This window comes from Durotheca rogersii (genome assembly GCF_024521655.1).
Source record: "Durotheca rogersii strain YMJ 92031201 chromosome Unknown GGS23scaffold_12, whole genome shotgun sequence".
Classification (NCBI taxonomy): domain Eukaryota; kingdom Fungi; phylum Ascomycota; class Sordariomycetes; order Xylariales; family Xylariaceae; genus Durotheca; species Durotheca rogersii.
This window is the reverse complement of record NW_026251243.1, coordinates 579,397-606,232: the sequence shown is the minus strand read 5'-3', so window position 1 is coordinate 606,232 and position 26,836 is coordinate 579,397. Positions and strand designations below refer to the sequence as shown.

Genomic DNA, 26,836 nt, shown 5'->3' with positions numbered 1-26,836 from the left:
CCTCCTATAAAGTCGCCCTCGATTCCAGCGAATCACCAAGAGCCCCGCCGTGGATTCCTCGACGGTTTAGGTACCTTTGCGGATTTTACTGCAGCATAGCGTAGTATATACAGGTACGCCTTAACCTGCGCAGGTACCTCAGGAGGTACCTGAGAGAACGACCTCAATTCAGCGCGATCCCTCCTCGATGACGGAGATATACTCATAGAGGCAGGTACGGTACCTACATTTCTCGATATACGGATATAAAGATATATAAATATATGCGAGGGCACCGTCTTTTATCCTACTTGTCCTCCCTTGCTTTTCTCCTCTTTCCCTTGCCTCCTTTCCTATCTCCCGTTGTGTGTCTGTCCGTCTGCCATTGGATTCTCCCGCCGGAGCGATTCGCATAGACGAACATAGCCAAGGTACCTACCGGGAAAAGGAGACAGGGAGAGCAAGTCGACTGCGTGCCGTGGCCGAGGCGAATCAACCCACGATGTCGCAATCGCCGATCACTGGGTACGGCACCTTGTCCAGCAACTCGCAGCCGGCCCCGGGCGTCGACGGCGACGATGGCGACGTGCAGCCGTTACTGCAGACTAGAAGGAGCGGTATCTGGGTGCCCTCCCGGCTGGAGAAGTGGCGGTCCAACATGATGGCCGACGTGCGGCGCGACTGGGCCGACTTGATCCTGCTGGCCTGTTACATTATCACCGGCCTGCTCGACAGCGCGTCGATATCCACCTGGGGATCCTTCGTATCCATGCAGACAGGTTAGTATACCTACCCACCTCCTTGATCTGCCTGGCCTGTAATATAGGGACGCAGAACGGCCCGTACCCCCCACGTTTAGAAGTGATCGCTGAGTGTCATTTGCCATGTAGGGAACACCGTGTACTTCGGCCTCGGCCTCGCTGCGCCACACGAGTCGACGCGTTGGATCAAGTCGGGGACGTCGCTGGGCTGCTTCTGCGTCGGCTCCGTCTTCTTCAGCGCCCTGCACCGCGTGCCCACCTCGTCGCCCAAACGGCGCTGGGTTCTTTGCGCCTCCTTCGTCGCCCAGGCCATCTTCATAACCGCCGCCGCTGCCATTCTCACCTTCGGGCCCCAGACTGACAGCGCGACGAGGAGGGAGGCTATCGACTGGACTGTCCTCGTGCCCATCGCGCTCGTCGCCTTTCAGAGCTGCGGACAGGCTGTCGCGAGCCGTGCCCTCAAGTACAACGCCCTTACGAGTGTCGTCCTCACCAGCATATACTGTGACCTCTTCTCCGACGCCGAGCTCCTCTCCCCCAAAAATCCCGAACGCAACCGCCGCGTCGCGGCGCCCCTACTGCTCCTCATTGGTGCTGTCCTCGGAGGCCTTCTCGCCCGCAGCCCCGTCGGCACTGCGGGCGTCCTATGGGTCGCCGCTGGCATGAAGATGATCGTCGTCTTTTCGTGGTTGCTCTGGCCCGCTGAGAAGGGGAATGACTGGTAGCCAGCTTCTCATCGTACCCGGTTGGCTACCTGTCCATGAAACCGGCATATATCGACAGATGGAGAGAGCTATCCACACGTAATAATGCCCCGATGCTTATTGAATACACCAGGGTCTTTTTCGCCGACTCTCACATGGGGGGTAGATGAACTGCGTCGACGACAAATACCGACACCGTAGGTACCTCTAGACGAAAGGGCCTCCGTCGATAGTGATGACGAAATATTTCCGAGCGACATGTAGCGCTATCATTGTCATATTGGGCACCGCGCCGTGTAGATGGGATACATATAGGTGCCGGCTAAGCTAGGGGTGGGTGGCGCGACGCCAAAACATCCGCTTGAGCATCTTATTACACGACTTAGGGTGGAAGAAATCGTATTGCTTTAAACGGGAACCCAGGTGACCTCGATCACACGTAAGCGCTTGCGTGCGTGGCAGCAGTAGATATATATACACGAGTAGCCCAGAATCTCACCTACCCACATCCCCTTCCCCCTTCCCGTCACGGTCAGGCTCAGGAGGCGTCGGGGCCGTCAGCACTGGGGACGACGGTGTCCGTTTCTCGATCTTGCCGATGATTCCGGTGCCGCGGAAGTAGATAGCGACGACGACGGCACAGCATAGGGCGAGGCCGACGTTGAACCACTGGCCGGCGCGTAGGCCGGCGAGAGAGGCGGGTTCCCAGGCGAGGATGCGGCCGACGTGCTCGACTTCCACGCCGCGGTCGCGGGCCATGATGGCGGTCTGGATCGCCGTGGTGATGGCTAGCCCGACGGCGCGGCCGATCTGGCCCATGGCGTTGACGAGGGCGCCGCCGAGCGCCTGGTCCTCGCGCGGCAGCGACTGCGAGGTGAAGAGGGTGAGGCAAGGCCAGGTGATGTCGGCACCGATGACGGCGAGGATGAAGGCGGGCAGGCCGAAGGCGAAGTAGGAGGTGTCGGCGGGGATGGGGATGGCGAAGAGCAGGCAGGCGGCGGCGACGCTGAGGCTGCCGAAGAGGAGGAGGAGCCAGGCGGGGACGCGCGAGATGAGGTGGCTGACGACGAAGGCGGTAGCGATGCCGCAGACGCCGGTGGGCACGAAGCGCAGCGTGGTCTGCAGCGGGTCGAGGCCCTGGAAGTCCTGGAAGAAGAAGGTAGCGGAGACGAGCAGGTCGTTGAAGGCGGCGAAGAAGAGCACCATGGCGAGCATCGCCGCGCTGAAGCGCGCGCTGCGGAACACGGACACCTTGACGAGCGGCCGCCGCGTCGTGTGCGTCTCCTGGTACCACTGCCACGCGACGAACGCGGCGAGCAGCAGGCCCGCGATCACGAGTAGCAGGTAGATCCAGACGGTGTCCCAGCCGACGGCGTTGCCCTCGGTGAGCGCGAACAGCAGCGCGAGGATCGCCACCGTCACAAGCACCCCGCCGGCCCAGTCCACCGTCTTCAGCACTGAGATGCCGCCGCTGGGGGCCCTCTCGTCCTCTCGGTGCGGCGGTGGCGGGATGACGAAGATGCCGGCGACGGTGACGGCGACGGCGAGCCCGCCCGTCGCCCCGAAGACCCAACGCCAGTTCGCGAACGAGGCGATGAACCCGCCGATCAAATTCCCGAAGACGCTGCCAAGGGGGGCGCCAGCGGCTGTCTCTCGCGGTTAGCAGACGGCCCAAGACACGCAGCGGGCAGTCAACAGCGCGCCCGAGAAGGAGGGGGGCGGGGGGGGAGGCTACAAACCATAGGCGCTAAAGGCGTAGTTCTTGGCCTTGCTGGGCGGGAACGTGACCCCGAGGATGCCGATGGCGGTGGGCACGTTGGCGGCAGCGCCCTAAACACACGATTCATGAGCATACACACGGCGCAGTACGATACGACCCTCCCTCCTCCCCTGGGTCTGGGACAAATGTGGCGCTTACTAGTCCCTGGAGGCCGCGGAACAGGTTGAACCCGATCTCGTTGGGGATGAAGGGGTTGGCGATCATGGTGGCGGCGACGAAGGCACTGCCGAGGATGAAGATGAGGCGCTTGCCGTAGATGTCGGCGATGCGGCCCCACAGGAGCAGGAAGCAGCCGAAGGTGAGCGCGTACGACGACACGACCCACTGCAGGCTGCTGTCCGGGATCCCGAGGTCCTGGCCGATCATGGGCAGGATGATGACGACCGACTGGATCGAGAGGATCTGTTCTCTGTCTGTTAGCTAGGGGTGAGCGATAGCGGCGGCGACATCGGCGCCCGGGAGCGGGAAAAGTGCTGAGCGTGTGGCGACGTACGTTCAGGAAGCTGGCGCCCGTGACCGTCGCGACCAGGGCGATGCATCTCGCCTTGGAGAAGGGCAGCGTCGGCTTGTCATCCTCGTCACTCTCGTCTCTGCCGTCGGCGCCCTGGTCCGGGGGCGGAGGCGGCTCGCCGAGCACTTGGCCGACCTCGACGTCTCGTTGGGACTCCTCGTCACCCGCTCCTGTCTCGCGGGGGGCCATGGTGCCGCTCGCGACGCCGACGCTGGGGTGGTGGTGCGATTTTTCTTCGGCCATCCTGGGACGACAGCGGTATGGATGGAAACCACGACACGTCAGCAGTCCAGCATGCGCCGAATTGTTGTTGGGAGGCTCCGCGCGGCGTTCCTTGCCGAGACGGGGATGGGACGTCGTCTTGGGTCGGCAGGCAGGCAGGCAGGCGGGTAGGTATTTATTCGATATTTCTCATACGCGCGCTTAGTCTATACTGCGCGGCATTACGGCCCCCGGACATGCCATATACATAGGTAGCCATGTACTATGTGGAGACGGGTAGGTTCCGTTGGAGGGAAGCAGAGAGACGAGACAATCTCAGCGGGAGAGAGTAAGGGAGAGGGGGCTGGATGACGAGCTTCACTTGAGACCAGCCAGTGGCCAAAGTTACCCAAGCTTCAACCCCCACCGTCCACCGGCCATGCAAATATGTCCCATTTCTGGGCCAATCACCACTACCACCGGTGACGAATAGGTCCCCTCATCAGGGGAGGGGCGAGATCCCTTGAGACAGGCGAGGGAAGATAAAAGACCGCCCATTCCGAAAACCGGTAGCGGTTTTGGTGGCCCGGTGATGGAGGCGGCAAAACTATGCGATTCATGGACCCTGCCCTGCCTATCATCGGCTAACAGTTTGCACGGGTCGGCTGGGCGCCCGGCATTAGATCGCGCGATGCCAAGCCGCCGTTAACAATATTTTTCATGGGAGGGGCCGTAGGGTTCAACGTCTAACGCTGTCAGGAAAACCGTCCGTCTACACCGGTTGGCAAGGGGTCTTGGCTTTTATTATGTACATATTCTCGCTCTCTATGTATATTCCGAGTGTATATTCCGAGCACGTATACAAGCGTGGAGACTGGCCGGAATTTGACGAGGTTCTCTTCTTGATAGCTACTATGGGGAGTTAAAGCGGTAAAACAAACGGACATAGTCGTTCGTCGTCGCCAGCAAAAGACCTAGTCAACTCTTCTGTCTATTTGTAAAGTTAAGAGAAGCGTAAATATATAGATCAGTTAAATAGTTTCCACAACCACTACTCAGGCTCAATTTAGCGCCTATTATTCATCAGGAGCACCCGCAACTCTTTCATTCGCAGGCATTCTCTAAGGTCTTGGTATAACATGTAGCGAGTTGAGGAACCGAGTAAGACTCTTTCCGTGCCTGGGGCCGAGACGGGAATTCGCGCGGCAAATTCCCAAACCCGGCCGCAGTCAGCCTTCCCCTCCCCCGCCCGCCCGCCCGGTTAAAGAAAAGCCGGCCCGGTGGCGCTGGGGCCGGACTGCCGGCGGAGGCCCATGTGGACTGTGTGCGCATGAATCGAGCGGCCCTAGGACTCGCCACGCTCTGAGGCTTCGCGAGCCGAGCCAGGGCGCCGGCCGGCCGGCCGGCCGGAGCCGAGTCGCGGATCGCGGAGACGCCCGAGACGGCAGAAAGGCCCCGGGTTGAGCTCTCTCGCGCGCGCCTGTGGCTCGCGGCAAGGCGAAATGGTGGTGTGGGTGCTGGGAGTGTGTTGGAGACGTGGTGTATAGGTAGGTATACAGGGCCATGCGGTACCCTGTGGCCGTGCGGTGCCCCGTGGCCTGGTGGTATCGAGCTATGAGAGTCACAGCAGTGCATCAATCGCCCTCAAGACGACTGGGTGGTGGCGCTGCCTTTTGTAGCAATAAGGGGCGGATAGGTGTGGCATTGTAGGTAGGTAGGTGGATAGGCTTGCCTACAGTTTGTTAGACGGGATGCCCCTTTTCAGCCTTTGGGGGTGTAAGAGTTAGGTTGGGGGTTTTGTCTCAATACGCAGCCGCTACCTAGCTCCCTCTACATACGAGTTCCTCGCAGGACGTCGGGGCGGGACCGGAGAGTGTTTCCTATCTCTCTTTAGTAACATGTTCGCGAAGTTATGGCGGCACTGAGGTAGAGAGGGATCTTATCTACCCAAGAACACCGCAGAGTTGTCTGTCCTCGGCGATCTTACCGTAGCACAGCCCCAACATCACTTCCGGCAGCGTTGTCAATTGTCATATTAGCTTCTTTGGCCATCTCATGTCACATCGGAAACGTTTCTAGTTATAGGAACATACTAAGGCTCGGCTCGCTGTCTACGCGGAGTTTCTATTCGGGCGATCATACGAGAGGCTAATGGGGACAGGTAAGTGAGTATTTTATATTTAGCAGTTAACGGCATGCAATAGTCTCCTTGTATTTCTGACCACCAAAGACTACCCATGCGCAAGTCTAGAGAGCCGTAGCTCTTTAGTAACCATTTGCCTTTACGGGTTAACTCCCCCATATCGACTTGAACTCTTGATAAACGTCATACTGCCACTCATGATATCCCCGAGGCCCTAAACGTAAGCTGGCATGTCCGGTGAGCTCCTCCCGCCTTGCAGAAACTCGGAAGTCAAATCACGATGTCTCTCCTCCCACTCCCGGCAGATGTGAGAAAGTACTCTCTTGCAAGCACTCGGCGGCAGGGATGTCTGGACTGACACGGCGTTGCACGGCGTTGCCCCCTCTGCATGGCTGTGCTGTGCACAGCGGACTTCCTTCTCGAAGCTCCAAATGTCATGGACTACGCTTATATGGTATCCACAGATGGTTTCTGCCTCCAGAGCCGCGGGGCTCTCGGCCGGCGTGACATGGAGACCCATGCTGAAACGCATGAGCGAGGTGAGGAGGCTGCCAGCGTGGTGTGAGAAGGAGAAGAGGAATATTATCCGGGTTGAGAGCTTACTAGTGTCCGCAGTCTATCATTCTATACGACAAGTACTGGCGGAGACTGGTCGTCTGGGCCCTTACTTCGTCTGTCTGCGACTGCAAGAACTGGGCAGTGGGCTCGAGCAGATCATCCGGTAACACGCGGTCGCAGGCTTGCATGCTTTCCATCACGTCGTAGGCGATGGACTCGACGGGGAGGGAGCGGTCCGGGCGCGCGTCACCGCGGAAGAGAGACATCAACCTCAGGTTAAAGGCGGCGCCGTCTCTAAACGACTTATAGTCGAGGATACCTGGGTTGTTGCGGTGAGCATAGCGCGTCTCTTCTGCATCCAAGGCTGGTGGGCTCAACTCACCGTCCGTAAGGAACAAGAGCGTGATCAGTTTGCACACGAGTTCGATCCGGTCGTCCCTTGCCTTGGGGTAGGTGATGCAGCACATTCGCGCGACCCCTTCGGCGGCGAATTTCCCGCGGCTCTTCTCGTCGGGGAAATCCCAGTGCTCAAGAAAGAAGTCTTGCACGTCTCGGACCACCTCGTCGGCCCGAGGGTGGCACTGGGAAAGCACCGACGGTTCTAGAGACTTCATAGCGTATTCAGACTTGACTTTATGAGGGAGTGCTTTGAGATGGAAAGAGGTAGAAAAGGGGTGGACGTGCTGATTTCTCCGAAAATTTATAGGCAGGAGGAGAGACTGCCGGAATTCATATCCGTGTCTTGGGCTAGCTAATGCTAATATGCATGTCTTCGGCGTGTTGCAGATACCGCTATACGCTCGCCATCGGCGATGACAGTAAATCGAGGCGCTTTTGCTCTCCGCTCCACTGCCTTTCGGGGACAATGGCCTCGTGAGTTATAAGTGGCTATAAGAGAAAAAGAGAGAGGCCTTAGCGAAAGGCAAGTCTATCGTCCTTTGTATAACCCTGTTTTCGGTCAGACTGCTGACATAGTTAACTACCAGTAAACGTCCTTGGTTGATGTCAGCTGGGGTAAAACACTACGGGATGGCATGAAGACATATACTTACGCTGCACAACATACCTACTTAATGTTTAACAGAGCTTCCATGCTCGGGGTTCGGGGAAGTATAAGTCCGGTATATTATAGCATAGCATAGCGCAGTAGGTACATAGAGCCGTCCTACATCTGCCATCAGATATATCGTTGAGCCGCAATCCGACCCGATCTGACCCGGGGCTCATTTCCTGATAGCAGCCAAATCCCCTTCTCGGTGACTCTCCCCTTTCTCTCGTCCTCCTTGCTCCTTGCTTTCGTCAGATACTCCAACAGAGCACGGGCGAATCATTCGCGTCCGAGGACGCCGAGTTATGTTGCCCTAGTACTAGGCCGGCGAAAAGTCTCGCACCAACCAACCGCAACCGCACCAACTCCAGTCTGTCTCGTAGCAGATCCGTGACGAGTGGCCGAGAAAAAGAAATAAGACGAAATGGGGGTATTGTGTCCAGGATCCGATATTAGGAATAACAAAAAAAAGCACGAGGCAAAGGTACCGACGGAGGATAATCCGTGGAAACGGCGAGAAATGCTGTCGCTTCGCATCGAGTGTGGGAATATACAGGGGGTCATTATATAGGAGGGTAAACAGTAAGATGGGACCGGCCTCGCGAAGCCATACTGTTCTGGCTCGCGATCGGCCATATGCAATTGAGGTTTCGCGCATAGCGTGGGGACTGGTAATTCCCGTTGTCGTATGCAATGTGATAGATGTTGAGATGTTGGCGACGGTGACGGTGGGTAGTCTTGCTACCGGTTGAACACCAGTGCGTTCACCACGTGGCCATTCTTCCAGCCCTGGCCCTGCAGCGACGTGTTCTCTTTCAGAATCTTGCCCATATAGGCTATGCGGACGCGCTTGGTTGACGGCAACTAAGTTATTGTTAGACCGGACGCTCACTGCTGACACCTTTGGCGATGTCGGTAGTTAAACTTACCCCGGACTCCTCGATAACCTTCCTGGCGACGCTCCTCACGCTTTCCTCGGGGGTGACGCTGATGATCACATCCGGCAGGTTATCGCTCAGTCGTGCGCGCACCTTGACCATGTCCCGGACGTCGGCGACCGCCTTGCCCTTCTCTTCTCTCCGTCGTATCGCCTCGTCCTCGTCCAGTTCCTCACCAGCAGTGTCCTCCTCATCGGTCATATCTTCGTCGTCCTTCCCGGCGGTACCGTCGTCGTCGCCATGGCTGTGCCTCTCCTTCGGCTTCCTCTTCGGTTCCTGGTGCTCCTGCACACCGACCCTCTCCTCGGGCACGTTCACGGGGTCGCTGACGATCCACTCGGGCAGGGCGTAGTAGTTACCTAACGAGTCGTATACGCCGTTCGATAGGTCGCCTGTCGGCAGCGTCACCTCGGCGGCCTTAAGTATGCTCTGTGCCGTAGCTAGTCCGCCGGCGCCGTCGTCGTCGCCCCCGATTTCCGTTCCGGGAGCTACGTCGGTAGTACGCCTCGCGTCGGCCTCCCACATGACCTCCAGCGCGGCATGTAGCACCTGCCACACCTCGGGGCGGCCGGTGACCCTGGTATCGAAGAAGTCGGCACGCTCCGTGTCGAGCTGGGCACGAGTCCAGAGGCGGTCGCGCGCGACCCACTCGTGCCGGCGCAAGGGCTTGTCTATGTGCTGAGACAGGGGGGCATGGTGGTGGTGGCGGTGCGAGTGCGAGTGAGAAGGCAGGTGGGAACGGGTCATGCCCCGCGAGGGAGGCGCACTATCGTCGGTGCCGTTGCCAGAGGGATGCTGATGGGGTGTGGCCAAGGGTGGCGGCGGCGAGTTGATGGCTCGCGCCGAGGGCGAGGCCGCGCTGCCCCCCGGGTATGGGGCATTGGGGCCAGCCGGCCGCGAGAAGCAACAGCCCTACATCGGAGGGAAACACTCACTGGTTAGTGGCAAGTCCGGGGAGAGAGGGGGAGTGGCTGGGGGGAGGAAGACGAGAGGGGAAAGAAGTAGAGTGGGAATGGTTGGTGTATTTTTCGGGACTATACCATTGTTTTTTTTTTCTTCTTCTTTTTTGCACTGTGAGGGAGAAGATCGGGGCCAACTCCAAGGAAGTGATTGGACACACCATCCAGCGTCGACGGGAGGTGTTCAGCGCATCGTTGACGAAAAAAGTCGTAGGTATGCTCGGCCCTGGCGATCGCTCTCCTTCTATTTGCCTGCTGCGGCCATTAAGCGGAGCAAGGGAGACCGGGACGGCTGTTCTGCTGCCTTTCCGGCGTGTCTCAGGGCGGTGGGTTTGGCTGTCTGGCGATGCCGATTTGTGCGTGTCGAAGTGGGCTAGATGGAGGGTAGGAAGTGGGAGGAGAGCAGCGAGATGAGGCTGAGGCGACGAATGATGGGGGGTCGATGGGAATGCCAGATGGGATCCAGATGGGAGGCGGGGACGTACCCAGTACTTATGTAGGTACTTGGTTAGATACTGCGCATGGACATACCGCGGCATGTACCGGTACGCGTGTGTGCGATGCTACGTCGGCGACCACTGGCGGGAAGCCCTAGGCGTGGCGCCGGCCGCGTGGGAGCGTGCGGGCGTACCTGTACATACCTATCGGTGGGGCAGGTTACCCCGTACCCAAACTGAACGAATGGAACCGGGTGTTTTAGTGGGTGGGGCTGGCAAAGTTAGAGGTACCTCCTCTTAACCTCGAAAGTACCAGCGTACCCAATCCTCCATCAGGTACCTCTACCTCCCATACAGGTACCCCCTACACAGAACCTCGACCACGGCCGCCAAGCTGCTCCTAGCTATCCTCACACGTTCCTGGGTAGCTAGAGTAGTATTCAGTTAACGCAACGTCTTCACATGCCACCCTGTTTTGCATCGTATTCCCTTCCCGCCCCGGCTCGGGGTGACGCGTAGCAGCGAACCGCGTAAGCAGGCCGCACAGGGCGAGCATGGCCAGTCCGGGCCGGGCCAATCGGGGAATCTCCTGCTGCTATCGGGGAACCTGGTTATGAGTCCCCTTGCTGGTATGGGGGTAGGGGGTAGGGGGAGGTATTTAGGACCTCACGTAGTTACGTACAAAGTATGGATTGGTTCGATGCCACCCGGCCCAAGCACCGGGCGTATACCGCCCATCAACCCATCCCACCCATCCACCCGTCCTACGCCTACCCTCGATGCGTAGGCGCTCTCTCAACCGTGTGCGGTGGGCTCTCTACATAGGCAGGCGTCACACATTGCCTCGTAGCACCGAATAGTGGGCGTAACGGCCTTCGTGCCCCGACGTGGCCCGCACACGCATATCTATATGCCTGGTTCTCTCTTCGCGTAAGACATCACCACAGATACCCCCGGCAGGACTTGCTGCCGCACAGGCAACGCGTCATGTCTTTCCGCTTCTCCGGGTCGAGCGCGTCCTTCTCCGAGTCGTCGATTCCGTCGACGTAGTCGAACGTCAGCTCCTCCCCCTTGGGCACGTCCCGGACTGCGAACAGGGCCAGGTCGTGTATGTGCTTGTCGGCGTGGTCGCCGACGCGGGCGAAGATGCGCAGGTTCGGCTCGCACGAGTGGTTGACGAACCGCGTCGGCCCCGACATGAACTCGCCGTCCACCTCGAGCGGCGCGCCGCGCAGCCGCTCGTCGAACGAGTCCGGGTCCGAGAACTTGTCGAGCGCGAACAGGTACACGTCCTTGCGCTGGGCGATGTGCGACTGGGCCCGCCGCCGGTTCGCCTCCTCCGCCGTGATGATCTCCCCCATGTACTTGTCGACGAACTGGCCCTTCTTGATGTCCGCCGTGCTCCTGACGCCCCACCCGCGGTTCGTCGTCCGGAAGATCTGCAGCGGCACCTTGCGGCCCCGCTCCACCACCCGGTTTGGGCAGTCCGGGCCGCACGCGCAGCTCTCGTGGCACTCGTAGATGGGGTGGCGCGACGTGAGTATCCCCGAACGCAGCCGGCCGGCCTTGGCGCCGTGCGAGTGGTAGGCGTAGGTCTTCTTGCGACCGCGCTCGGCGTAGGTGGGGTCGGAGTTCTCGTCCTCGTCGGAGCTGTCGCCGACGTCCTGCAGGCAATTGCAGGTGCTGTACTGGCAATCCTCTCCGTCGACACACTCGCAGCCGGTAAGGAACTCTCTCCTAGTTGGTTCCACACCCTTGCCCAGCACGGAATGTTCGACGAATCGGAAGTGAGGGTCGAGCACGGCTTCATCTTCGGTGTTGACGATGGTGACGGGAAAGCGAGCATGGGTTGCGAAGGCACGGATCTGGCAGAAATGGCAGTTCTGCTTCTCTCTAATGTGGCCCTATGGCGATCAGCGCCCGGCCGTTAGCATAGGTAGCACACATCAGCAGCGTCGGTGCGTAGCAGAGCACGTAGAGGTATCGTGGCGGGCACAAGGGGTGGCTAACCGGTTCGCTGTGGTGAAAAAAGTGCTGTCGCGTGGCCTCCTCCATCTCTCCGCTCGTTGTGCTTCGTCCTTCCTTGCCGGATGCAACGGAAATTGTCACCGCAAATTGAGTATCTGGAGCATCAGGTCAGGTAGCTCGCGGTGTTGAGGCCTCTGCGATGACGTTGCCAACGGGTAGATATGGGTTAGCGACAAGGAACCGTCGACGCGACTGGACGCGTCCCGGATCCACTAAAGCTAGCGGCGGGTTTCTCGTATCCTCTGGCTAAACTGTTTAACTGCAAACCCCCGTTATACACATATTAACTCATCCTGTAACATACCCTTCATGTAGACACGCAGATGTTAACTAGATGTATATACTTGTGTGTATACGGCATAAACAGTTCATGGTTTTTCGTCCAAATATATTCTGAGATAATCTAACATAGGTGGAGTAGTCTCTACTTTCTAAACATCCAAACCACCTACCTATTGTAAGAGTCCTTACAGCGGAGTTTGTTACGAGCGGCAGTCCTGACGTTTATTTGTAACTGTCCGCCAATATACGCGTTTATGTAACTCGCCGTCGACTGTTGCGAACGGCTGGATCAGAAGGGGCCAACGGAGGAGATAGACAACACCGGATAAATGGTTACCCGAATTAAGGAAGGGAGCTGAGACCAAATAAGAAAGGTGTCTCCCGACCGCGTAGGTCCCTATAGGTAGGTATAGGCCAGCTAACATACACAGACAGGTCCTTGGGCGGTCACTTAACCTATAAATACTCTCCTAACACAGTTCGGAGACCTAACCAAAAATGATGTCTATAAGGGATAGAAGCCCCATCCTTCTAAAATAGTCTCTTGTTGCTCAGTTATCAATCTAATACACAGTTCACTCTTTAGAGTCGCCTCATCCGGCTCTAAGGGAGATAATGAAGTGTGGGCACTGGGTCCTACGATCAGCGGACTTATTCCTTACTGTGACCTTCAAACCAAGCCTAATGTTAGGGATCAACACTACCCGGCGTACCCGTACCAAAACCCCTACCTAGGTACGCCCAAAAGAGGGGAAGAATAGTCACGTGCAATGCTACCTTCGTAGGTGTAACCACGTCCTGACTGTAGAGATATACCTAGTGTGTTTCACCTACGGCCACAGGGGCCGCCTGCGGACCAGAAGGGGAGCTGCGGCCCTCATAAGGAAGAAGGGGTATATATAGGGACAATTCCCCTCTGCATATAGTCACTCCTTAAGTTCTTCAGTTGTTAACCTAATAGGTACACAGCTCGCTCTTTAAAATCACCTTATCCGACTTCAGAAGATTGTGAAGTGTGAACTCTGAGTCCTACGATCAGAGAACTTATTCTTTGATGTTACTTTCAAACCAAGCCAAACCAAGCCAAACTAAGTTACTTCCCTTCTTCGGTACCAATAGAATTAGTAGATCGTAACATCGACTTGCAAGTTGGGCGTCTCTTTAGCTTAAAACCGGACCGACTCTCTTACGCACTCTAAGGGGACGGCCTCCTTTCCTCTATTATCTCCATCGGCAAGCCTAGGCTATTGTTGCACGTCTACTCCGCTCTCCGCAGCACCATAAAGATCCACTGTGCTCAGGCCACTCCCTCTCGCCGTCCCCGTCTCATATCACACGAGCTGATACCTGCGTAACCAGCTATCCGCCTCGCAGTCAGGTAGTACTCGACAGCTCTTCCTCATTATCACTCACCGTTGCCGCCACTTGCGCAGATCGTAGGGACGCTGCCCTGCGTCCGTTACCACTTCGCAATGCCTCGCACCCGGGACACACCTCAGTCCTTCGAGGATCGGGAATTCTTCCCCGCATTCCGCGACTGCCCAGCGGAGCACGAATGGGACGATCGATATTTCATAGATTCAGTGCCAGGCATAGGTGTTAACCGGAAGCATTGGTGTCTACTCGGAGAAATAATCCAGGCAGACACCCGGATCCGTCCTCGTATCGTGGCCAAAGATTACCGGGGCGAGGACTTTGTCGTAGCCCTCTACCCAGACGATGAAGACGACACGCCCCGCCTGCTGAGGCAATTCAAGGTCGGTAACACTATTGCCATCTTCTACGCCCTCACCCACGGGTTCCTCGATGGCACCATCGGCGTGAGAGTCGAGAGCACCGATGAATGCTTGGTAAGTGGCAGGTTTCCCATGCCTAGGAGGTGCAGAAGGCAGATATTATCGGCGTCGGCCTATTAACGGCCTCCATAGATCATCCCCCTAAATTTCAAGGATGTCCTCAAGATGAATAGCGAGTTGATCAAATACACGCCCGCCAACGGCACTCTACGAAAGTGTCACGGCTGCGAGGCGGCCGATGGGCAACTCAACAAGTGTGGGCAGTGCACATTATTCTTCTACTGCAATAGGGTACGTGAACCCTTCCAAAGTTCCATTCTGCCCATAGCGGCCACATAGTGATCCACCGGATGACGGCGAGGGAAAAGGAAAAGCTGACTCTGAGGGGGAAAGGAATGCCAAACTAAGGCCTGGACGGAGAAGAACCACAAGAAGCATTGCAAGGCACTCAAGGATAAAAATGTCCGCTTCATGCACTTCCTGGACTATGCAACTCATGACGGCAACATCTCTCTCTCCTGACACCTACCAACACAAATGCTGATTTGTGGGCGAGATGGCCGTGCTTTCGGTGGCGATGCAGACAAGATCTAGTGCCTATCAAAAGCCATGAAGATGGTATTGTCCTGCGACTCCACACCTTCAGAAACTTCTCATCTTACGGTAAAGAAGGGGTGTGTTGTGGTCTAGCCCTGGGAAGCCCAGGAGAATAAATACATACTTGTGTCACAAAGGGGATCTATGATAATTACGACTTGCAACATGTTCCTTCTCCAAGTGGCGGTGAACACGATATAATAAGGATTATGAACAAGTGCTCATAGCCCACTGCCACCAAGCCCGACGATTTGGTTTCTCAGCACATATCTACATTTCTAGCTCGATCTCAGTATTGTTATACAGCAACCTACGTAGTCGTCGCTGCCAGTTTTCTTTAAGCTACCTATGTAGAGATGGGACTGTATCCTTTCTACCTCGTAATATATCGTTTCTTCGAATTCAGTCAGGTCCTGCTTGCCTGGGTACTTAGGCCATTGGCTATCGAGACTAGTATAACCCACTTCTAAAGAGGAGTTGGTTTCCGGGAATACCACCAACCGAGAACTCCGAGCCGTATTAGACATTACGGGTTACATCCACGGGGGTGCCATGGAGTAAGACGTTAAGACGCTGCTATCTAGTTAGTGTCACAATCTCACCTCACCCGACTCTCCAATTGCATCATCGAGTCGGGCCAGAAGATAAGGAATGTAGGTAGGTATAAGGTGATTGCGGCTAATGAACGTACTTCGCCCATCAGCGCAGCTCACATTATCCGACCTGCTTATCTACTTACCCGCCTTTCCCTTCGCCTCGAGATAGGTATCGGCCCTCATCGCCTCGATAGCAAGGATAATGGCAGCGAAAACAGCAGGAGCAGCAGAAGTCAGGCCGGCCTCCGAGGGGACCGTCGACGGACTGGCGTCCTACGTCGGAGAGTTCGCCGCGACGCCGGGGCCGCTCTCGAAGCCGCTCGCGGACCTCCTCGCGACGTACAGCGGAATCCCACGCGACGCGCAGGCCGCGCACATCGTGCGCGTGCGCGACGAGGCCTACGCGCGGTTCCCGTACCCGTGCCTCGGCACCTTCCGGTTCCTCGACCTGGACCTCGCGGCGCACTTTGGGTACGCGGAGCACGTGCTGGCGCCGCTGCTGGCGCCGCGCGCCGTCGGCGCGGAGGAGGAGGAGGAGGAGGGTGAGGGCCCGCTGTTCCTCGACCTCGGTACCTGCTTCGGGCAGGACCTGCGGCGGCTGGCGCACGACGGCGTGGCCGCGGCGCGGCTCTGGGCGAGCGACATCGAGCCGGAGCTCGTCGAGCTCGGGTTCCGGCTGTTCGGGGACGCGGGACGGCTGGGTCGCGGGCGCTTCCTGTGCCCGGGGGATCTGCTCGCGGCGGCGGACGACGCCGGGGACCGGCTGCGCGAGCTCGACGGCCGCGTCACCATCCTGCACGCCACCGCCGTCTTCCACCTGTTCTCGCTCGACGAGCAGCGCCGCGCCGCCGACCGCTGCCTGCGGCTGCTGCGCCGCGACCCCGCCCGCCCCGCGCTCGTCATCGGCGCCCAGGTCGGCAGCCTCACCCCCGGCCCGTTCTCGCGCCGCAACCTCTCCGGCAACTACATCCACAAGTACCGCCACGACGCGCGCACCTGGCGCGACCTCTGGCGCGACGCCGCCGCCGCCCCGCCCTGGCGCGACCTCGTCGCCCGCGTCGACGTCGAGTCCCGGCTCCTGCGGCGCGTCCACGGCCAGGACGCCGACGGCGACGCCGTCACCACCTTTGTCGACGCCGACGCCGACACGCCCATCGTCTGGCAGATGTTTGAGGTCTGGGTTACGTTTGCAGAGCAGCCGAAATAGACGATAGGCAAGAGGAGAGACAAGTGGACGGAGATCCCAAGATAGGGGGCTAGAGTTATGAGTTACGACGGATACAATGTGTTGCCAGGAAGGGGTGTTCTTAGCTGCTTTTAGCACTGTGTTAGGTTGATAGGGAAGGAGGAATAGCAGTCGAGAGTTCCTCTGTAGTTGTGTGAGCAGACGAGGGCGGGTTGAGATTACCTAGATATAGCAACTCTTGCTAATGCTCAGAAACGGAGCCCAGCTCAACTAGTAGACTTCAAACACTCGCAAACGTGGCCCCACTGTGCCACACTATCTCATTTAATACTACTAATAGTACACCTAGTTGCCGTCGTCGTGAGTTGGGCAGTGCTACAACATGACTGCGTGGATGAACGACAGACGGCTTATGTACATATTCACGTCCGAGATGAACAGACCCCGCTAGTTGCAACACGTGCTTGCATAAAGTGGACACCTAAGGCTAGTGTGGAGACACCCAACATGGTTCCGCACCCCACCAAGGAGGCTTAGGGGCGTGTCTCAATATTTCGCTGCCCCGATAAGATAGGTAGATAGAACTAAACAATTCTTTTTATATTATTTTTTTATCTTGAGAATCGTCGAAGCTGCTTCCCATCCACTCCGAGCAGCCATCGCGGCGCCAGTCGATGCGAACACCCCGACACCAATATCCTACACGCTACAGTCTGAAACCCGCCGCGAAGACTTATCACGCCCGCATCTCCGAGACTGCGCGCGTGCGACGGCCCTGCTCGACATCCCCTCCCTCATCCTGCGCTCGCGTCTCGCAATGGCGGCCGACGAGAGGAACATGCCGTTCATAAAGAACCTCGCGTCGAGCGGTTCGTCTCTCCCCTCCTCCTTCTCACTTACCACCCCCCGGCCTATCCTCCACGTAATCCCCTCCCGCCGTCCCTCCTCAGACGTCCTAACCACGCAGCGCCCGCAGACCGCAAGATCCGGACCTCGGCGCTCTCGACCCTGCGCACCTTCCTGGCGGCGCCCGCGACGGCGGCGCGGCTCACCGAGCTCGACCACTTGAAGCTGTGGAAGGGACTGTTCTACAGCCTGTGGATGTGCGACCGGCCGGTCCCGCAGCAGAGCCTGTGCGCGGAGCTGGCCGCGCTCGTCGGCGTCCTGCCCACCGCCGCCGCCGGTAACGCGCCCGACGACGACGACGCCGTCGCCGTCGCCGTCGCCCCCTTCCTCCGCGCCTTCTGGGCCACGCTCGCCCGCGAGTGGACCGCCATCGACGTCCTGCGCATGGAGAAGTTCCTGCTGCTCGTGCGGCGCGTGCTCGGCGCGAGCCTCGCCTGGGCCGCTGATCCGCTGCCTCCGCCACCTCCAGCCAAGAGCCGCCGCAAGCAGCAGCAGCAGCCGCGGCCGCGGCCGCGGCCCTGGGCCGGCCCCCGCGCCGCCGCCACGCTCCGGCTCCTCGCCGAGTGGCCCCTCGACGCCGCCGGCGACCTCGCGCGCGTCCCCGTCGGCCTGCGCCTGCACGTCCTCGACATTTGGGTCGACGAGGTGGAGCGGCTCGGGCTGCTGCACCCCGCCGCCCGCCAAGACGATGATACCGACGCCGACGCCGACGCCGACGACGACGACGGGAGGGCCGAGTTCGTCGACGGCCTGCGGCGCCTCGTCGAGGTCCACACCCGCTCCGCGTGCAAGCCCGTGCGCCGCCGCGCCCAGGACTCGCTCGCCGACGACCGGCTGCCGTGGAACAGGCGAGAAGCCCGCGACGGCGACGTAGGCATGGTCGAGGCCGGCGAGGCGAGCAATGGCGGGGAGAGTTGGGACGGGTTTGAGGATTAAGCGGCGCTAATGGGTCGATGGAGGGGACGTTCTTGAATTGCCACGTCGAGTCTTTTGATGTTTTATCAGCCACAGGTGTCTGGCGTTGGGATGGGTGGATAGATATGATATCCGGTATTAAAATTAAGTGGTTTTAGACCCCTTTCTCTAGACGAGGTAAAAGCACAGGAACAGAACGCTACCTAAGCTCAAGGACGCTGTGGAATGCTAAATATACCCAAGTACGCTACAGCGAATGCTGTACCTATTCTACAGGGCCGCGAGCCTGCGTCTCCGCTTCGTCTATATGGGTATCTATGCAATTCATCGTCTACTTCGTGGCCCGTTCGATTACGACGACTGTCCCCATCTCCGGGCCCATACTCGTCCTCTTCGTACTCATACACCCGCCGTCTCCCAGCCCGGGGGCCCGGACTGCTCGTATATCCCCTGCTTCGATATCACCGTCCCTAGCCCCTGGTGAACCTCGACCTGGAAGGGTTCGAAGGGGAAATGCTCGCCGTCGATACTGATGTAGCCGCGCTCCTGATTGCGCGGGGTGAAGCGGTACGCCGCGACCTTCCGATATGACACGTGGGGCATGTCTATCAGTTTCCCGTGCTCTACCGAGCTCAGCAGCTTCAGATACTCGCTAGCGGATATGTCACCATTATTGAACACCACGTCCATAAGTCCGTCGTTGGGGCAGGCGGCGGTAAAGAAGTTGGCATCGGGCGCCATCCATGCCATCTGAGGTGTGTTAGCAAAGATCTTTTGTCAACAAACAGTAGCGCAAGTCGCAGTGGTGTGGCGTCCTTACATTTCCGCAGTAGAAATTTCCGAGCTTGTCGTGGGACGCCGTCTCCCAGTCGCCGGGAATCTTATCATTGATGGTCCCGAACTGCAGGGGCGGTAGCCCATCCCCGGCATCCGTCTCATCCTGCGTGGACTCTCCCAGAGACTCCGCCCCCGCGTTGTTCTCCCTCCTCGTCGTATAGTGCCTCTCGGCTCGCTCGCGTCTGTAGTGGGCTTTGATGTCCTCCTTCGCGGGGATGACGACCTTCATGGATATATCGCACGGGTATACCTTCTTACTAAAGATACGCATTGCCAAGCCGACATTAAAGCGTGCCGCACCCAACCAGCGCAGGTTCTCGGTGCCGAGGTCGCACTCGGCGATGATGCCTACCGACTGGCTTAGGAAGCTGAGAGTCCGCGTCGACCCTTGCGTGATACTCATGAGGTCCAGAGGCGTCCTCACGCCCTTGATAATAGCTATAGCGGCGAAGCCCGCCAGATGCGTGCTGTTTAGGTTACAGCTCATGGCGTTACCGCTCCCGCACGGTATGTGCGCGATAGCTACCTGGCGCAAGGCCTTGCGTGCGTCGGGACGCTTCCCTAGGCCGTTAATACACTCGTGCGGCAACCCGTCTCCGGAGCAAGGGACCACGATGTCAAAGGCGTCAATGTCGAGACCCTCGCAGATGCCGATTGCTTCGCCCGGGGCCTGGGTGCACACGACGTCCAGCGGCATACGCGCAGCCTCGAACAACGGCTTCACTTGATCCTTCCAAATCTTGTCGGCACCCCCTGGCCCCGCATGCGGGTTGATGAGTACCTTGGCCCGCTTGCAGCGTTGGGCCGTGCCGTATGCCTGCTCCAGTAGAGATTCGGCCCAGGTGCGTGTCGCGTCGGGAGAGAGCTCGCCCAGGGGGTAGGTGAGCTTCCCGGTGCGGATGTGTCTCGCAGGCGACTCATAGGCATAGTCGACGACCAGCGAGTCGTCGGCAACTTCGGCCCAGAGCACAGTGTACAGAGGAATCAGGAGCTGATTAGGCTCGGCGCCGACGGCGATGCCACAAAACTTGGTCCGGTGATACCGAGCCACGACCCTGTCTAGAAGAGCGCGAAGACGGGCAGGTTAGTTTCAGGCGATGTGGAAGCAGAAAGGCAGACAGGTTACTCCGTCACACACCTCTTACGATCAGGGTCTCGTCGTTTAGAGCGAGGGACACGCCTCTGCCGAATACAAGGACATTTTCGGCGGCTGGCGGGAGAGCCGGGGCAGCAACATCGACAGCGGGGGCTTCAGCCATGATGGTTGATGGGTTCTCGAGATGGGACAAGACCCAGTGAGCGACAGGAAGGAAAGCTACAGAAACGAGAGGCGGGCAAGAGAGACAGAAAGGGAAAAGGCAACCAGCGAAAAGCGGTATGAAGGGAATACGAAATATTATGAAATTATGGCATGGGCCTTTGCGGAAAACATAACGGCATGTTGATTGTGAAAAAGAGAGAGAGAGGATGGTGGTGGGACATAAAATGCGAAGTTCTCTAGAAAAAAAAAACCACGGTCAAGGCGCGCTGGTAGAGATGCACCTATCCAGTAAGCGCGTAGCTGTCGTATGTACACCCGTACCCCCTGAAGACTCGTCCTCTGATTGGACAATCCTGGCTTTATGCCCTTGCACAAGCTAGTAGGCGGGTAGAAGCCTCGGTTCGTTGCTAGCGCCCCTGTTTCTACCTACTACGTAGTATCCAATGTAACCAGGCAGGTCGAGGTCAATCATACGAGGAAGTATTGCATTGGGGGATACCTACCTGTATTATTATGCATATGACTGTATTATGATGCATATGAGTACACGTGTGAGTACGGGTATGAAATCTCCCTCTCCCCCTTCAGGTAAAACTGGAGACCCTCACTCTTCCCAACTCTTCACCGTCTGGCGCCCTCGCTCCCGATTCCTCGACAAGATGGCGAGCAGGTCACCAATGGGTCCAACCGGTAAGGCACGTCTCAGATCTTATTCTGGCCCACTCGCCGGGCCGCCAGATTCCGCTCCGGGCTCACGACGAGGACGACGTGGTGGCTGAGGGCGAGCACCTCGCCAGCCTGGTCCAAGATGACCACCTCGAGATCCATCCGCCCGTTCCGCAGGCATTTGGGCCGCACTCGCACGAACAGCCACTCCGCGCCCCCGGGTGGCAGCAGCCTCTTGATGTCCAAGTTGAGCAGCACCGTGGGGTGCCAGAAAGGCGGCGCGTCGCCCTCCTTGCCATTCAACCCGCAGCCCCATAGATCCGTGATGACCGACGGGAACATGTCCGACGCTAGGCCCAGGCTCTCGTTTGTGAACTTGTCGCCAGACTCGAGCCGCAGCCACTCGTCTACGATGCCCGGCATGACCTGCCCGCCGCGCGGCAGAAACGTGCGCACGCGGTTGCACACCTTGCGGGATTCGGCGAAAGGCCGGCTCGTCTCCTCAACCCAGTTCGCGTCGCCCGACGCTCCGGTCGTAGCGAGCGTGGCGAAGTCGGCCGGCAGCGGCGGCGGCGGCGGGTGCAGCGACCAACCAGTATGCAGGCTCAGCCCACTCTCGACGTCCATGTTGGAGTGTGTGGCGTGGGCGACCACCTCGTCGCGACCGTTCTGCGACAGCGCCACGTGGACGATGGACGTCTGGCGGCCGAGCTTAACTTCGCGGATGGTCAGCGTCGCCGGCCCACCCTGCGTGCGCCGCAGAAAGTCGACGTGCAGCGAGATCGTATGCGGCTGGTTCTGCGCGGCGAGCGTCGTGCGGAAGTGCGTCGTAGTGGCGCTCAGGATGGCTGATGTCACCATGCCGCCGTGGGGGACTGCGTAACGGCGAGCTGCTCGTTAGATCTGCGGCTCGATGGAGAAAGAAGAAAGAGAGACGTGTGATATTGGTGGTGTAGCATTTACGCACCTGAGCCCACGCACCATTCCGGATCGAAATCAACAGCGTAGGTATGCGAATCTATAGCCCTGACCGCCGTGGCCTCGGCAAGCGTCGGTACCATCCTCAGTGTGGCCGGTCACCTTCAAGTCTGCAGAGGACAATGCGAATTTTCCACGGCCCACGAGTCCACGCGAGTCTGCGAAATGTCTCTATATGTATACCTATAAAATCGCATCTGCGCACCTCCTCAGCACGTAGTCGGAGTTGGAGGAATTCAAGTACCCCCGTACGACAAGGCTACCTACCTACCTAGGCTCTATATGTCAGATACCAAGACATGCATACATCCACCCGTACTCCATTCCATCAGGGGGGTATACATTTATATGTGTACACTCATACCCAGGTATGTGCGACATGCAGGTGACAGACCTCGGTATTGCCCTATACCTAGGGGCGTATTCCCTGTGATTATCGCGGTCTCTACAGAGGCCTGCGATGCATCGATTCTGAATACGAATCTAAAGCGCATTCGGGCATGCGTAGGGGAATAACAGGAATGAGGGACAATACCGTCAAGCGACGCGGACCGAGCGACTCTATCGACCCATCGCACCCACCAATTCTCAACAACGAAGTCGCCGTTCAATACCCCAAAAAAGTCTCAGTAATGAATATCAACTTTCATCAATATTATTTCATGATAGGTTACCAACGCTACAACGAGAATTGCCCCAACCTGTGATCACTGGGAAGGAACCTGTTCTTAGCTCACGTGACTCGCGAGATTCCGTATCAAACGCGACAGATTTCCAAGCCTGGGCGTCTTGGTATCCCCATACTGACTCTCCTTGGACTCCTCGGCGGGGGGGGGGGAAGCCAAGTTTGTGCGGCAAACCACTAAATTTCTTGGCTCCGGGGTACCCAATGCTCAGGGAACGACGAGCCTCTCCTACCGGAATCAGGTCTTGTTATGAAGAAGAAAACTAGAATCAATAGGTATGCAATTTGCCTTTGATGATTATAGGAGGGTATAGGGAGTCGATCGACCGTCACTTACGTAAAGTATAAAGTCGTATAAAGTCCCGTGAATCTCCCATAATATTTGGGCTAGTTAGCGCCGTATTATACTTCCCGTCTTGGGTTCGTTTCGATATCGAGAGCATAATAGACTTAAGTCACCGCCTGTGCGTGCGTGTTAGGCTCTACTTTGATGTTATACGCTTCTCGTGAAACACACTTCCTCGGGAATTCCCATCATGAGTGTTTAGGCGATATAACCCTATAGAAATTCACAATCCCAGTATCACAGCATAGCTTCTATAAGTGAAATACTGCGTCCTCCCGAGCTACAGCCCGGACCAAGCTGCTGTTCCGGCGAGCGGCGGCTCCCGTGTTCATAGCCATGGCCTACTTCTTTTCAACCGTTTTACCTTCGTCCTTGGCCGCAAATATACCGTAAATGTCTGGAGCCATCGATAAGCAATCGACTCGAAATGAATTCCAAAGCCAATACGGTTTGAAAACTTATATTCAGCGGGTGCGGGAGCCGGCACGGGCATAGGGTCTGGAGCGGGAGCGGGAGCGAGGATCACAGAGTACTGCATTTTTTGGTTGCTGGTGGAGTGTCTAGCTCGTAATGATGCTTGAAGCCGAAGAGGGCTAGACGTGTCTGAGAATGAGATGTAGCCCGAGTAGTTTGGCCGGGTATATAGACTGGCGGTATTTCTCCATCAGCAGCGTCATCTTTCTTATTCACCATCCGCCCGTATCACTGTGGATTCCCGGTGGTGTCTGACACGCTGGCAGTCCAATAACTCCGGGGAGGATTCATTTTATCTATCTCCCTCCTCCTCAGCTTCCTATCTGGGCTCGCAACCCCCTCTCGAACGCATGGAGCAAGCGTTGGTGGCGTGGAGTAGATGTACCCACCTGTCTATCGCTCATCATTTCGTCGCTAGCAAGGCAATGGTTTCCCGGTTCCTCAACGCATTGCTTTCTGATCATTTACGAGGAAATAAATCCCGTCGGCCACAGACTTCGGATTATAAACCTTCGCTTGTCTAAGAACTATCCCTGTAGTAGTGGCTTCCGGATAAAAGATCGCGGAGCGTTTTTAGGGCATTAAATACAACTGGCTTGGAGATTCGAAGACTGTAACTTGGCCTCGAAAAGACATTATTCTTCCTAAGTTTTGGCCCTTTATCGCGGGGGCCTTGACGGGCATTATCATCTTCCTAGTTCTCTAGCTAGCTAACCCCGGAATATCGCAGAAAAGGCTTGCCGAAGAGGTTAAAGAGGAGTAATGGAATCGCTGCGGCTGCTCCAGCGTCGGCGCCGCGGCTCACGGATGCCTTATGGAGCCTAACTTCTAATACGGATGGTTTCCCGCTCGTTGCGTCTTCTAAGAGCTTATAGATAAATACCCCGTCCTCGACGACAGGCCGTGGTATGTCGATGAGAACTACACAGCCGGTATCCGTGGAAGAGCTGTGGCAAGGGAAACACGCTAAGATTTGGACGAAGAGGTGAGCTACACACACACGCCCCCCCTTTTTCCTTCGTTCCTCACACATTCCCAAAAGTCTCGCCATTATATTAGACACTAACATTCTGGGCATCTAGGATTCACGGCGAGCATTGCTTATACCAGTGGAGGAAGCTCTGGCATGGGATGGAGGATAGAAAGGAATTCCTAGACACCAAGACCTTCAGCGCCCATCACGCACAACATTGCGCTGACCAGCTATCGGAGGGTTGCGAGGGGGGAGATGACAAGACATGGGTGGAGTTGGGCTTCTACAAGTGCAAGAGGACAATTTGGTAGCGAGTTGTCTCTGTGGTCGCCGTATTTCCGGGACCATCGTTACATTCTTCGATCCAGCCTACGTAGATCCCCTGTCAATCTATGCATGCAACGTGAGCCAACCCCAAGGCTCGGCGGCCACATGAGAAACACATGGCAACCGTTAGTCAGATGATGCGATTCGGACGGTATCTAATTTACATAACCAGGCATGAGGAACCCAAGCCAGCTTATCGGCCTCCTCGATGGCCTTCCCCTATTGGCTCCGTACAGATGCAGTCAGGGTTATCATCGCGCGGATCTTCCTCCCTGCTCTACAACGTATGAAGAGATTGACCCTCCTGGAGTATAGAGCCAGTCATGAGGGGGTGAAACGGGATTCGGAAGATTTTGTCCTCGCCTACGTGGTGCTTCGGTCCCCTCATGTCACCGAGAGGACTACCTCCATACTCATGCACGTCCCCTCGAATGTCACACTTGCTTAGATGGATGGATCGGTGGCCTATTCCCCCAAACCGAACCCTTCTTCGCCAAGTCACCTAGATTCCTACGTCTTACCCCTCCCCGAGTACACCAGAGGGAACCTATGCCGAGCGTATGGCGATATCATCCGACTACGCGGAAGGCAAAGACGAGTCGTCGTCGACGGCAGCTAGGCCTCTCCTCGCCGACAACGAGTCGTCCGGCCCTGAGGTGTCGTCGGTTCCGAGGCGGAGAGTCTGGAGCGCGACGCGATGGACAATCGTACTCGCTCTCTCCGTCGTATGTAGCAACGCGATTAGTATACTCACGACGTACCGACCCGTCCACCGCTCGAGCGGCGGCTGCGACGCCTGTAGCCAGAGCGTAGCGGAGCCCCCGATAGGGGCGGCACCGATCCTGCGCGGTCTTCCGCCCGAGGCCCAGCCCACGTGGATTAGCACGCCATTCTACGACCGCGAGCACAGTATCTACCGGGGGCACGAGTCGCCCGAGACAGAGGCCGCCTGGCCGGAGCTGACGCAAATCCGTACGTAGCACCAACCCCTGCTTGGAAATTTTAGGGGCTCGAGCTTTGAGAGGGGAAAAGAAAGAACGAAAGAAAACACCCCCGCAGGCGTCATGAGACGTGTAAGAACGGTAGTTAACAGCTGCCTGCCAACCAGACGCGGGCCTGGTCCTGGTGCCGAAGGAGGAGACCTCAGCCTCGGATATCGACCCGACGAAGCATGCGTACTTTGACAACGCGGAGAAGGGCCTCGTCGGGTACCTGGTGATCCTGGAAGCGACACACCAACTGCACTGCCTGGTACGTGCGATAGCAGAGACGGCTGCTGCTCACACCCTTTCTCTCCGGTAATATGGCGTAAGGAGACCTTAATCGCTAACCATGGCGTAACGGTGGCGCGCTCTCGAAGAATTTGCTCAGGCGGTACTGCCACTTTAATTTTAACTACCTACACGAGCGAGGCAGAGCGCGAGGATCTCTCCGCGACGATGGAGTGCTACCAGCGGTTGTACGTCGGCACGCCCCCCCTTCTCTCTTTATCCTTCCCACTGCGAAGCCCCCATATCCCTTCGCCCCCCAACCGGCTCGCTAGCCTGTGATGTGCACGGCGGACGTGGGGGTGATGCCGTTCGTGTGGGCGGGGCGCGCGCGCACACCTGCCGCGCCTACGAGCCGGTGCGGCGCTTCGTCCGCGACCGCGCCGTGCCGCGCCCCGCGGGCGGCGAAGTCGGCCCGCGTCCCAGCGACTACGCCGTCGATGACTACATCTGAGCCGGGGGGGCATGCCGCTCAGGGCGGGAGAGGGAAAGAAAGAAATGGGAGATGATAAGGAGGAAGGGTTACGTGCGTACCTAAGTAGGGAGACAAGGTTAGACATACCTAGGTACGTCGAGATCTGGGAAAAGGAAGAGGGCGGAGACGGCTGTAAGCCGAATCGGTAGGTACAATAAAGGTAGAAAAACGCGGTAAAGAGAAAATTACAATTCAAGTCAAGGGAACTCGGTAGAGATATT

At 57.7% G+C, this 26,836-nt stretch overlaps 11 protein-coding genes across 11 annotated transcripts; 6 read left to right on the top strand and 5 right to left on the bottom strand.

Moving 5' to 3' along the window:
• The first annotated feature begins 365 nt into the window (after window positions 1-365).
• GGS23DRAFT_85501 (uncharacterized protein) lies at window positions 366-1,499 on the top strand. Its single transcript, XM_051521347.1, has 2 exons — window positions 366-758; window positions 870-1,499. Exons 1-2 carry the CDS (start codon window positions 482-484, stop codon window positions 1,463-1,465), a joined length of 873 nt encoding a protein of 290 aa, XP_051371353.1. The 5' UTR covers window positions 366-481; the 3' UTR covers window positions 1,466-1,499.
• A 352-nt stretch (window positions 1,500-1,851) lies between these two features.
• GGS23DRAFT_605545 (drug resistance protein) lies at window positions 1,852-3,924 on the bottom strand (the record flags this gene model as incomplete). The annotated part of the gene is made up of 5 exons (XM_051519771.1): window positions 1,852-1,890; window positions 2,009-3,090; window positions 3,184-3,274; window positions 3,363-3,626; window positions 3,718-3,924. 5 exons carry the CDS (start codon window positions 3,922-3,924, stop codon window positions 1,852-1,854), a joined length of 1,683 nt encoding a protein of 560 aa, XP_051371352.1.
• A 2,234-nt stretch (window positions 3,925-6,158) lies between these two features.
• Window positions 6,159-7,736, bottom strand: GGS23DRAFT_571095 (Aristolochene synthase). The gene is made up of 2 exons (XM_051516553.1): window positions 6,683-7,736; window positions 6,159-6,627 (listed from the first exon to the last, which is right to left on the bottom strand). Exons 1-2 carry the CDS (start codon window positions 7,249-7,251, stop codon window positions 6,294-6,296), a joined length of 903 nt encoding a protein of 300 aa, XP_051371351.1. The 5' UTR covers window positions 7,252-7,736; the 3' UTR covers window positions 6,159-6,293.
• A 690-nt stretch (window positions 7,737-8,426) lies between these two features.
• On the bottom strand, window positions 8,427-12,074 carry GGS23DRAFT_597433 (uncharacterized protein; the record flags this gene model as incomplete). Its single annotated transcript, XM_051518625.1, has 4 exons — window positions 8,427-8,549; window positions 8,615-9,482; window positions 10,995-11,923; window positions 12,030-12,074. 4 exons carry the CDS (start codon window positions 12,072-12,074, stop codon window positions 8,427-8,429), a joined length of 1,965 nt encoding a protein of 654 aa, XP_051371350.1.
• Window positions 12,075-13,208: 1,134 nt separating this feature from the next.
• GGS23DRAFT_85397 (uncharacterized protein) lies at window positions 13,209-14,824 on the top strand. The gene is made up of 3 exons (XM_051521346.1): window positions 13,209-14,179; window positions 14,258-14,416; window positions 14,519-14,824. Exons 1-3 carry the CDS (start codon window positions 13,802-13,804, stop codon window positions 14,645-14,647), a joined length of 666 nt encoding a protein of 221 aa, XP_051371349.1. The 5' UTR covers window positions 13,209-13,801; the 3' UTR covers window positions 14,648-14,824.
• A 493-nt stretch (window positions 14,825-15,317) lies between these two features.
• GGS23DRAFT_610352 (uncharacterized protein) lies at window positions 15,318-16,838 on the top strand. The gene has a single exon (XM_051520327.1). The coding sequence runs from the start codon at window positions 15,521-15,523 to the stop codon at window positions 16,523-16,525; it is 1,005 nt and encodes a 334-aa protein (XP_051371348.1). The 5' UTR covers window positions 15,318-15,520; the 3' UTR covers window positions 16,526-16,838.
• A 252-nt stretch (window positions 16,839-17,090) lies between these two features.
• GGS23DRAFT_85381 (uncharacterized protein) lies at window positions 17,091-18,448 on the top strand. The gene is made up of 2 exons (XM_051521345.1): window positions 17,091-17,373; window positions 17,481-18,448. The coding sequence occupies exons 1-2, from the start codon at window positions 17,322-17,324 to the stop codon at window positions 18,344-18,346; spliced, it is 918 nt and encodes a 305-aa protein (XP_051371347.1). The 5' UTR covers window positions 17,091-17,321; the 3' UTR covers window positions 18,347-18,448.
• An 87-nt stretch (window positions 18,449-18,535) lies between these two features.
• On the bottom strand, window positions 18,536-20,525 carry GGS23DRAFT_85377 (sphingoid long chain base kinase 4). Its single transcript, XM_051521344.1, has 3 exons — window positions 20,301-20,525; window positions 19,146-20,221; window positions 18,536-19,075 (listed from the first exon to the last, which is right to left on the bottom strand). The coding sequence occupies exons 1-3, from the start codon at window positions 20,419-20,421 to the stop codon at window positions 18,725-18,727; spliced, it is 1,548 nt and encodes a 515-aa protein (XP_051371346.1). The 5' UTR covers window positions 20,422-20,525; the 3' UTR covers window positions 18,536-18,724.
• Window positions 20,526-20,894: 369 nt separating this feature from the next.
• GGS23DRAFT_85367 (thioesterase-like superfamily-domain-containing protein) lies at window positions 20,895-22,473 on the bottom strand. The gene is made up of 3 exons (XM_051521343.1): window positions 22,335-22,473; window positions 22,057-22,264; window positions 20,895-21,964 (listed from the first exon to the last, which is right to left on the bottom strand). Exons 2-3 carry the CDS (start codon window positions 22,148-22,150, stop codon window positions 21,126-21,128), a joined length of 933 nt encoding a protein of 310 aa, XP_051371345.1. The 5' UTR covers window positions 22,151-22,264; window positions 22,335-22,473; the 3' UTR covers window positions 20,895-21,125.
• Window positions 22,474-23,797: 1,324 nt separating this feature from the next.
• GGS23DRAFT_571077 (uncharacterized protein) lies at window positions 23,798-25,038 on the top strand. The gene is made up of 2 exons (XM_051516552.1): window positions 23,798-24,557; window positions 24,655-25,038. Exons 1-2 carry the CDS (start codon window positions 24,481-24,483, stop codon window positions 24,854-24,856), a joined length of 279 nt encoding a protein of 92 aa, XP_051371344.1. The 5' UTR covers window positions 23,798-24,480; the 3' UTR covers window positions 24,857-25,038.
• Window positions 25,039-25,432: 394 nt separating this feature from the next.
• Window positions 25,433-26,594, top strand: GGS23DRAFT_597427 (uncharacterized protein; the record flags this gene model as incomplete). Its single annotated transcript, XM_051518624.1, has 3 exons — window positions 25,433-25,844; window positions 25,981-26,123; window positions 26,496-26,594. The coding sequence occupies 3 exons, from the start codon at window positions 25,433-25,435 to the stop codon at window positions 26,592-26,594; spliced, it is 654 nt and encodes a 217-aa protein (XP_051371343.1).
• Window positions 26,595-26,836: the final 242 nt, after the last annotated feature.

Excerpts from the sequence above, each read along its gene's own strand:
- GGS23DRAFT_85501 (XM_051521347.1), top strand. The coding sequence starts at position 482 with ATGTCGCAATCGCCGATCACTGGGTACGGCACCTTGTCCAGCAACTCG. Across the intron at positions 759-869 it reads CTTCGTATCCATGCAGACAG|GGAACACCGTGTACTTCGGC; the intron begins GTTAGTATACCT and ends TTTGCCATGTAG.
- GGS23DRAFT_571095 (XM_051516553.1), bottom strand. The coding sequence starts at position 7,251 with ATGAAGTCTCTAGAACCGTCGGTGCTTTCCCAGTGCCACCCTCGGGCC. Across the intron at positions 6,628-6,682 it reads ATGATAGACTGCGGACACTA|CCTCCTCACCTCGCTCATGC; the intron begins GTAAGCTCTCAA and ends CCACGCTGGCAG.
- GGS23DRAFT_85397 (XM_051521346.1), top strand. The coding sequence starts at position 13,802 with ATGCCTCGCACCCGGGACACACCTCAGTCCTTCGAGGATCGGGAATTC. Across the intron at positions 14,180-14,257 it reads AGAGCACCGATGAATGCTTG|ATCATCCCCCTAAATTTCAA; the intron begins GTAAGTGGCAGG and ends CGGCCTCCATAG. Across the intron at positions 14,417-14,518 it reads TATTCTTCTACTGCAATAGG|GAATGCCAAACTAAGGCCTG; the intron begins GTACGTGAACCC and ends TGAGGGGGAAAG.
- GGS23DRAFT_610352 (XM_051520327.1), top strand. The coding sequence starts at position 15,521 with ATGGCAGCGAAAACAGCAGGAGCAGCAGAAGTCAGGCCGGCCTCCGAG.
- GGS23DRAFT_85381 (XM_051521345.1), top strand. The coding sequence starts at position 17,322 with ATGGCGGCCGACGAGAGGAACATGCCGTTCATAAAGAACCTCGCGTCG. Across the intron at positions 17,374-17,480 it reads AAAGAACCTCGCGTCGAGCG|ACCGCAAGATCCGGACCTCG; the intron begins GTTCGTCTCTCC and ends CAGCGCCCGCAG.
- GGS23DRAFT_85377 (XM_051521344.1), bottom strand. The coding sequence starts at position 20,421 with ATGGCTGAAGCCCCCGCTGTCGATGTTGCTGCCCCGGCTCTCCCGCCA. Across the intron at positions 20,222-20,300 it reads CGAGACCCTGATCGTAAGAG|ACAGGGTCGTGGCTCGGTAT; the intron begins GTGTGTGACGGA and ends GCGCTCTTCTAG. Across the intron at positions 19,076-19,145 it reads GAAATTTCTACTGCGGAAAT|ATGGCATGGATGGCGCCCGA; the intron begins GTAAGGACGCCA and ends AACACACCTCAG.
- GGS23DRAFT_85367 (XM_051521343.1), bottom strand. The coding sequence starts at position 22,150 with ATGGTACCGACGCTTGCCGAGGCCACGGCGGTCAGGGCTATAGATTCG. Across the intron at positions 21,965-22,056 it reads GGAATGGTGCGTGGGCTCAG|TCCCCCACGGCGGCATGGTG; the intron begins GTGCGTAAATGC and ends GCCGTTACGCAG.
- GGS23DRAFT_571077 (XM_051516552.1), top strand. The coding sequence starts at position 24,481 with ATGTCGATGAGAACTACACAGCCGGTATCCGTGGAAGAGCTGTGGCAA. Across the intron at positions 24,558-24,654 it reads GCTAAGATTTGGACGAAGAG|GATTCACGGCGAGCATTGCT; the intron begins GTGAGCTACACA and ends CTGGGCATCTAG.